Genomic DNA, 9433 nt, shown 5'->3' with positions numbered 1-9433 from the left:
TTATTCGAGTAATATAGTTTTTTTTTTTTTTGTTTTGTTACGCTTTTGTGAGAGCCACTTTATTTATGTTTTGATTCATTCAATAATTTATTTATTTTAAAAGGACACATTAATTATCAGTTTAAAGTACACTTGGACTAAACTCATTAAGACTTGGAGGACCCTCTAAACAAGTGAATAAGGATAAAGTGGCGTCAGGTGTACATGGGTTCATATATTTTCTGTATTCAGGGAATTGCACAGTACAGGTTACTTTTAGGGGTCTTCATTCATGTACTTTACCTTATTGCATGTCTACTTTTTATTCCATGTTACTCTTTCCCTTCATTCCATGTGTCAAATTTATATTTCACAACTATTCTATTAATCAGAGAATATAACCATTGGCTAAACTTTTGCAAACGAAAAAAAAAAAAAAATCAATGAATAGAGAAAATAATAAGAAAACAGATCCAAAACAAATATCATTTGTTGATGGTCAGATTGTTGTATTAAAAGGAAATCCACTCCAATCACATTAAAATCTTGCTTTTATCTCAAATGCATGTAATAAGCTAATTGTGCTCTTGTAACAGTTAGTTTTTGTGAATGAATATTTTACTTATCAAATATAAGCATATTTTGTTATGTATACTGATTATTTGATCAGGTACCCAGTGGCTTTTCCACCACGATTCAGTCTTCAATTACTCTGAATAGTATGATGGGTATGAAAAAATACATAAAGTAGCATTTAGTTATTCATTATTTTTTTCAGTCATTTACTTGTTGTGTACATTTATAAGCATAAATCTACATGCAAGTGCATACATACATGCACACACACACACACACACACACACACACACATATATATATATATATATATATATATATATATATATATATATATATATATACATATATATGTATATATGTGTGTGTGTCTGTCTACACACACATATATACATATATATATATATATATATATATATATATATATATATATATATATATATATATATGTGTGTGTGTGTGTGAGTGTGTGTGTGTGTGTGTGTGTGTGTAGACAGACACACGTGTATTTGTCTGTTAGTTTGTCTCTTATCTAGATCCTTCTTACTGTGACTAAATGAACAGGAAGACTCTACATGTATACTCTTTGTGGTGGATTATAAGGAGAAATGTCTTATTTCAGTGAACTGGAATTGTATACAAACAGTGGAATACGACCTCTAACTAACCATTGGAACATTTTTGTCTAGTGTAACTGAGCATTTGACTTTATTTTTTCGTAATTATTGTGTTCAACTGAAATGAAAAGAAATTTAAAATAAAAAAAATCTCTTAGAGTAAAAGAGACAACCTCATGTGCTGGTTCTCCATTGTAGGTAAATTATTTTACCCCTAATGTAAGTGAAACTTCAGAGTTTTCATGTATAGCAAAGGCTGAGCTGCTCCACATCATTACAAGACTAAAGTTTTAAACATCCTATCTGAAGCTTTGAGCAAAAACATTCAACCCCATGCTGACATGCCAATTTTTGAGATCCTGGGGGAGTGTCTACACCAATGACAAATACAAATAAAATGTTTTTGCTCTTTTAACCCTTCTCACCATGAAAAGGATCCTGTTAAATCGACAAATTCCCCAAGTCGCCTTCAGGACCTGATGCTGTTCCACAAGCTGGAGAAGATAAAATGTGAGAGGATCAACACAAAAACACATGAAACATGGACGCCTACTTGACAGACTTGACAGACTTCCACAAAAATTGGGAATTTATAGACAGTGATGATTATAGGCCTGTTTTCTTGCACCATTCTGAAAGGTTTTTTTGTTTTTGTTTTTTGTTTTGCCATTTACTGTCTCTTTTATTGAATTACTACTACCATTTAGCATGCAACACCTGTTTTATGTGGTACCTGAGTTAATTTTTTAAAACATGTTATTATTATCATTATCATTATTATTGTTATTATTATTGTCATAGGCTCTGTATCGCAGAGGCAGCACGGTGGGTGGGGGATGAGGGCTATTTTATAATAAATAAATAAGCGTCCGAAATAAAAAATATATTTAAAAAAAAAAAAAAGAAAAGCCTTTCTAGGTGAAGTTGCCTCACACAACAATTTAATGCAATTTGACTTTTCCTAAAGCGATGCAAATCTTAATTTGAAAGATTGGACACAGAGTTAAGGCAAAGGGTTTCTAAAATCCGATTGGGCCTGTAAGTAATGCTGTGTAGCTCACATGTCATTCAAAGTGTAGTCTACTAATCAGGTGAGTTTCTTGATGATTTTAATGTTACTGATGCACCATCTGGATGCTTTTAATGTCTTAAAAGCACTTTGAATAGTCTTGTATGAAGTGTGCTGTATGAACCTGCTTTGCCTTTCCACTCTCTTCAATCTGCAGCGCAATGATCTTCGAGCAATTGACATTTTCGCTCTGACATAGAGAAAACAGCTCAGATATGCGGGGGGGAAAAAACGATTACAAGTGTTCTCAAAAGTAGTTTTACACATTTCATGAAAGCAGCCATTTGCGGCGATTTTAGTGGATGTAGCTTTTTATTGCATTAAAAGAGACATCAGGTCCCTTTAAACTGCCTTCTTATAATGAACACGTTTACTGAAGGTAATTAATATATAAACTCTCCCCATTTGTCACTTTGATTTGTATTTTAGTTAATTCTGGACGTAATTACGGGGCAAATTAACAGCTTTCTGGAAAGAAGGGGGTTTCAGGGTCCGTTTTTATCTTGGGCATCTTATTAATTTTCTCTCTCCTAAATGTGATGAAAAGGAGCGATAAATCTGCGTGATCGGCGAAGGCCAATAGTAAATGGCTCCATATTTCACCGCTGCTTTAATAGAAATATTCATGCGGGGCCCTTAATGAAATTAAACCTGTGGCGGGGGGACAAGGCGCACTGCTCGGGCGCGATCAAGACTCCGGCTGTTTCATGCACGAGGGTGACAAAATGCCTTTAATTGATGGGAGGAGACAGGTGGGGACGTGTGTTTTCATTTCTATCAAGTGAAAATGTTTATTTAGCCCCTCGCAATATTTTTTCTTTCCTACTTTTTTTTTTTTTTTTTTTTTTTTTTACCAAAAAACAGATGTTCTCAGCTTGTGTTGCCAAAGTGAGAGTTTTTTTTTAAACAATGAGCAAAGAAATCTGATTCAAATATGTGTAAAATTTAAAACAAATACTTGGAAGAATCTGATTGCAGGTTTATTGATTCCTTCATCAACACCCAGCCAGCGGAGACACACTGAGAAGTGCATGAATTAACTACCTCTCTCTCTTTTTAGCCTATTTCTTTCCAGGTTTCCATGCAGGCCAACATCCCACCCACATCAATCTTCCAGTTATCATTCTGTAATTGGTCATGATCATCAAGGTCCACAATTAAATGGCGATCCTTTACTTGAAAACTACCCAGTGACTTGTTGATTTCCCCTGAGCAAATAAACGTCCGTAGGAGCGCGCTTCGCTGATGAATTGACAAAAACTAATCAGCTTTATTGGTAGACAGGTTAAGGCCAACGGGGTGTCAATAATTCTCGTTTTGACCTCCTCTTCCATTAACTTTAAGTGGCTTATTAGACCCAAGTCACCCGGAGCCATGGGCCTATTACATCTCTCTCCTCACCACACTTTAAGCCTTTCAATTACGACATTTTTTCCAGTGCTGAACACTAACTGTTGAAATATTTGACTTCACAGATTCAAAGAAAAGAAAAAAAAAAACACAAGTGATTTTAATCTAATCTAACTAAAAGGTTAATTTACTCAATGACACAAACAAGTTGATGCTTGAAAATCTTTGTCAGTGTATGGAAAATCCCCAAACAAGCGTCTCAAACCAAAACTTTGTTCTTTTCGGAAATAATAATCAAAAGTAATGAGGTTGGATGCCAGAGAGCAGCTGTCATCTTCAGATTCGGAGTGACAGAAGGACGGCTTTTACCAAAATTTCCCTGTTGGCCTCTCAGGGCGTTTCTGGCACAAAATGTCCCCATTTGTAAGTGATGATATATTTCTCCTTGTCTGATTTCAATATCCTAAGTATAATGACTGACAACCTTACACATCACCCCATGTGTTAGGTGTGAAAATGGATTTTTGCTTATCCAACATATCCCAGCATGTCACTCCCAATCTAATATCTCTGATTATTGCGTAAGTTTGAGGTTTCTGACATTGCCCATTTTAGACTTAGACTTTATTTGATATCATAGTGAAGAAATGAACTTGTTACAGCAGGTCACGATATGGGATAGGGTGCACGGAGTGGCAGAAAGAGAAACATACATTACAGCAAATCCAATACAAGTATAAATAAAGGTTTAAATAAAACAAACTCTCTTAAACAACAATATACATATTTACACTTTCGGTACCCAATGGAAAAGGTATCACGACTGTAAAGATGAGTTGTAACACACACACACACACATATAAATTATATATATATATAATTTTATATATATATATAATTTTATATATATATATATATATATATATATATATATATATATATATATATATATATATATATATATATATATATATATATATAACTGTCTATATATATATATATATATATATATATATATATATATATATAACTGTCTATTTTCCTTTAGCATCTTGTGAATGAATGATTCACATAAAATAGCATCCAGTTAAATACGAAAGAAAGGACGTTTTAATCTAAACATCTGCGTCATTTTCGCTTCCACGGCAATAATCATGGAATAAATATTGCAGTCCTTGGATTAGATGTTGAGGCGTTGTTGGGTCCGCCGCGTGCTTGGGACGGCCCCCTGCTAGACTGCTGCACCAATCGTCTCCATCTGACCGGGATTAAGTGTCAAAGCTCCTCTCTCACACTCTGGATCACATCATAACTTTTGGAGAGGTGAGAAAACGGCGCTGACTTCATCTACAAGTCTAACTGCCGCAGAGGCGACAAGGACGCGCACCGGGGTGACCAATGGAGAAATCTAAAAACTTTCGCATCGATGCGCTTTTAGCAGTCGATACACCTAAGGTGCAGACCTCTCCGCTCGCGCTTGTGACTTCCCTGTCCTCATCCTCCTCCACCACATCCGCCTCCTCCATCCCGTCGTCTGGAAGTGTTGCAGTCGCAGAGCTGACCACCAGCGCGGAGTCTTTACGCGCAGAGACGCCGTCCCCACCGAGGATTTCCACCTGCGGCCTCATTCCTAAACCGGGTTTCCTCAACAGCCCGCACAGCATGGTTGGATTACATTCGCAGAGTACCGCAGGGATCCCGGCACAGGCTCTCTACGGCCATCCCATGTACACCTACTCCGCTGCAGCACTCACAGGCCAACACCCAGTCCTGTCCTACTCCTATCCGCACGGCTCCCATCACCACCACACCAGTGATCCCATTAAACTGACAGCCAGCACCTTCCAGCTAGATCACTGGCTCCGGGTTTCCACAGCCGGGATGATGCTCCCTAAAATGTCTGACTTTAATTGTGAGTAACTGTTCAGAGGAATCCCTCTCATGTTAACTCCAAATAAAGCAAAAGTTGATTTAGGTTAAAGCTTCTGCTTTGGGGACATGTTAGAAATCTAACTTAAAAAAAATGTCATCAGCCTCCATTATTCTGTAAAGCAGCATCCGCAACTGGAGAAAAGCCTGATAGTAAAAATCTTTTTTTTTTTTTTTTTTTAATTTTTTTTTTTTTTTTTTTTTAATGTTTACTGCACAGTTTCCATAAGATTTTATCGTCTGAATGAAGACCCAGTCATACAGTGGTGGTTTTTTGTGAGAGGAACTAAAATTGATAGATAATGGACAGTGGGAAAGTGACAGAGGAGTGTGAAAGCCACAGTCGACATGCGATTTGCTCACCAGATACTGCCTTTTTGTTTCTGCTCTTTTTAACAGATTTGTACAAAATGAAGGGGCAAATAGCTGGTCTATGGATATATTCATATGTGGACTAGTCTGCTGCTTGACTAAAAATATTACAGGCTACCGGAAGAGAGGTGTCAGACTTATGATTATGAATAAATCACATCACAATATGTTAGATATTCAAGAAATTCACAAGGCCTAATTTAAACAACGAAAGGCACACCAATAAAGGTTAAACTCTTTCAGATGTTTAAAAATCTTTGTTTTGTCTTGCAGCTCAGGCGCAGTCAAGCTTGCTCGGGAAGTGCAGAAGACCAAGAACTGCGTTCACGAGTCAGCAGCTACTGGAACTGGAACATCAGTTCAAGCTGAACAAGTATCTGTCAAGACCGAAGCGCTTTGAGGTGGCCACGTCCCTCATGTTGACAGAAACCCAGGTAACTCAAATCTGCCTTATGTTTTTTTTTTCCCTATAAGGGGCAAATGCTAACTAGGTCATGGATTTACACATGTTAGAAAAGAAAAGAAAAATAAATAAATACAGCAAAACAACTACTAGATTGGAAAATATGTTTAAGTAAAAGGAAGTCATTACTAAGTCATTACTTTGCATTTACACAGGAAAATGCCACCAGAGTTTCCTTTACCTGCAACTAGTTTCTAGTTTGATGGAATTTCGGAAGGTTTTCAGTCCACAAAAGACATGCAGAACCGAAGACCTCGGTGTCAGGATTGTTGACCTTTACGCACGTGTTGCGCACCAACTTCCTTTATTTGTGTTACTTTTAAGAATGTGTGAGGTATTTGAAAACCTTAGAAGCACACGTACAGGTGCACACACAGCAATACTATGATACGAAAATGTACAAAATTACTGACATAAATAAGGGGAAAGAATGGAAAAAGTTCAATGACCAGAAAAAAAAGCAGCTGATGCTGCAGCTCCGTCAGAGTGCGCCAAAAGAATATTTATCCAGTGCCATAATAATCAACTCAACTATTCCTCCCTGCCTCTCCCCAGGTTAAGATCTGGTTCCAGAACAGACGCATGAAATGGAAGAGGAGCAAAAAGGCCAAAGAACAGGCCGCCCAGGAGGCCGAGAAGCAGAAAGGCACCAAGAGCAGCCAAGATAAATCAGACGGACTCGAACAGTCGGATTATCACAGCAAGACAGACTCAAAAAACGGCAGAATAAGAGACTTCAGGGACAGTGACGACGAAGAAGGTGACAATTTCCTGTACAACTCGTCAGACTGCTCTTCGGACGATGAGCGGAATCACAACAGCGACGTTAGTCCACAACCCTGAAGCTGCATGGGGCAAAAATAAGAATAAAAAAACGAGCAAACTCCGTTTAAAGACTTTAAAGGATTTTGGCTGTTAAATCCAGATGCATGTATTCCAACCTCGTATCACCTACATGGAATAATTGAGATTTTTATTTAGAAAAAAATGCGCTCTCGTGCCATATACAAGCAATAAAGCAAGAAATTCATGTTTGTTTTACTCACAGGAGCGTCGTTGCGCATTTGGCAACATGGGATCCTACTGCATGACGCTGTAAACTAGCTCAGGATTTGCAATCTTTATCTGTTGTATAATGGTTAGTTTCTCGGCAATAAACATTAAATAATATCCTATGGACCATCCAACAAATTATCTGCCGCCATTTGTCTTATTTTACTTTATGTGGCGTCGTATTTCCAAGTACTGCGTCGTAACACGTTGGAAATGTTTCTTTTTCTACACTGTATTTATAAATCACTCATACAAGTGCATGATAAATTATTATTTAGCGTCCCTCTTAATGCAAACAATGTGAAATAAAATGGGTTTTTTTTTAAATATATATATATATATAGAAAACCAAGATTTTGCCACATTTATTTAACCCTTTTTTCAGCAAAGGAAAATGGTCCCTGAGTTGAAGCTTTTCTGGCGGTGTTTCAGTCTGGATGCAGAGACAGAGCCTTGTGTTTCTTCTCTTTGCTCTGACAGGTCGGGTCATGGGAATTACTGTTAATAGCGCTGTCAGATCTGTGCAAACGTACAGTGAGAGCAAACAACAAGTCGGCAGGCAGATGGAAGAAACATTTCACACCACACTAGCAATGGGCTTGTATTAATAAACCATTTAAAAGGCGTGTTTGACACAATTTGGCCACTGTAGGCACTATTTTAAGGACTGAAATCATTCCAGGGTCATAAACTCGCTCTAATTGAAAACATCTTGAAATTTACTCTTATTTAAATTCAAATTTTTATAGCAAGTTTAAAAAAAAAAAAAAAAAAAGCTGTCAAAATATAAAAGAATCTGCAAAACGTGGTACGATGTGTAATGTAAAGGTTGTTTTTATGTTTTTATTTAAACAAAATCAACATTTTTCTGCTAAAACACATGGCAGTCAATTTCTAACCTTATTTTTTGGCGGCCCACACTGAACTTTTTCAGCTTGACTCACCTGTAAATGATTTTGCGTGTTCCTTTAATGATCAGTGTTCGTTTACAACAGTGTTTGAGTGATTTTCGTGCCATGTGTAACAGGATTACTGGAGGATCTGTTGGTTTTCTTCAGCTGTTTGCTTTAGCAGACTAAATTAAAGTTCAATTGAGGGTCACCTGGTAGAGCTCACAGAGTAGCTCTGCCTCACAGCTGCAGACAAAAGCTCCCGCATTAACTGTACTGTGAGCCTATTGATCCCTTCTCCACCTTAACTGAAAATTTTCATTCCTAATATTTTCCATTTTTCAATGAGTCCCTTAGTAAGTTTGAGCTGCAGCAGCTTTCTTTGTGCCCTAGTGGTGAACGTTTCCCCTGGCTGACCTTGATGGCCAATTCCTGACCTCAAGCCACCCACGCTCCCGCCTCAGATTGATACGGGCCACACCAATGGAGCTAATTAATAAGAGCAAGTATCAAATGTAACAGAATGCCTCTGCTATGCTAACCATGCAGGAAGATACTGGTGTCAGCGAGCAAACAGAACAAGTTAGATTCAGAGCCTCTGGCTCATTTCATCAGGGTGTGTAAACACTGAATAAATGATACCAAAGCCACTTTATTTTTTTGTTATTGAGTCAGATGCACACACACCAGCCAAATAGAAATATCTAAAGAAAAAAAAAAAGGCTTATAAACCTTTGACCACCAGCTGACGGCTTGATTAAAATGCAAGTTGTGTTGGGTAAAGTGTTAATACTCAACAAAACCTAGAAAAAAGAAGAGTTCAGGTGTGCAGTACTTAATGATTATACACTGCCTCCAAGAGGGATGTCTGAGTAAAAATGTAAAAATAAGAGAGGATTTAAGATTTTTTTTTTTTTGGTTCAAGACAGAAAAAATAAAGCTTCAAAAAGCAGCTTCACTTGTTTATCTGGTGAAGGACAACCCGACTCTTTTATTGACAAATATTTAAAAAAAACAATGTTGACAACACATCTAATCAAATTATATAATATATAAATTCTCATCAAATAGCACAAGGCTGAATTAAATGTAGCTGAATAAAAGATAGAAATACGATACAAAGTGTACTGCTGAA

The 9433-nt window shown here is 37.1% G+C and overlaps 1 protein-coding gene across 1 annotated transcript; it reads left to right on the top strand.

The window, feature by feature from the left end:
* Positions 1 to 4989: 4989 nt before the first annotated feature.
* mnx1 (motor neuron and pancreas homeobox 1) lies at positions 4990 to 7198 on the top strand (the record flags this gene model as incomplete). Its single annotated transcript, XM_079259872.1, has 3 exons — positions 4990 to 5503; positions 6166 to 6326; positions 6911 to 7198. The coding sequence occupies 3 exons, from the start codon at positions 4990 to 4992 to the stop codon at positions 7196 to 7198; spliced, it is 963 nt and encodes a 320-aa protein (XP_079115998.1).
* Positions 7199 to 9433: the final 2235 nt, after the last annotated feature.

This window comes from Telmatherina bonti (genome assembly GCF_933228915.1).
Source record: "Telmatherina bonti genome assembly, chromosome: 20".
In the NCBI taxonomy this organism is placed as follows: Eukaryota; Metazoa; Chordata; class Actinopteri; order Atheriniformes; family Telmatherinidae; genus Telmatherina; species Telmatherina bonti.
The sequence above is the reverse complement of the archived record's forward strand: the minus strand, read 5'-3'. Positions and strand labels throughout refer to the sequence as shown.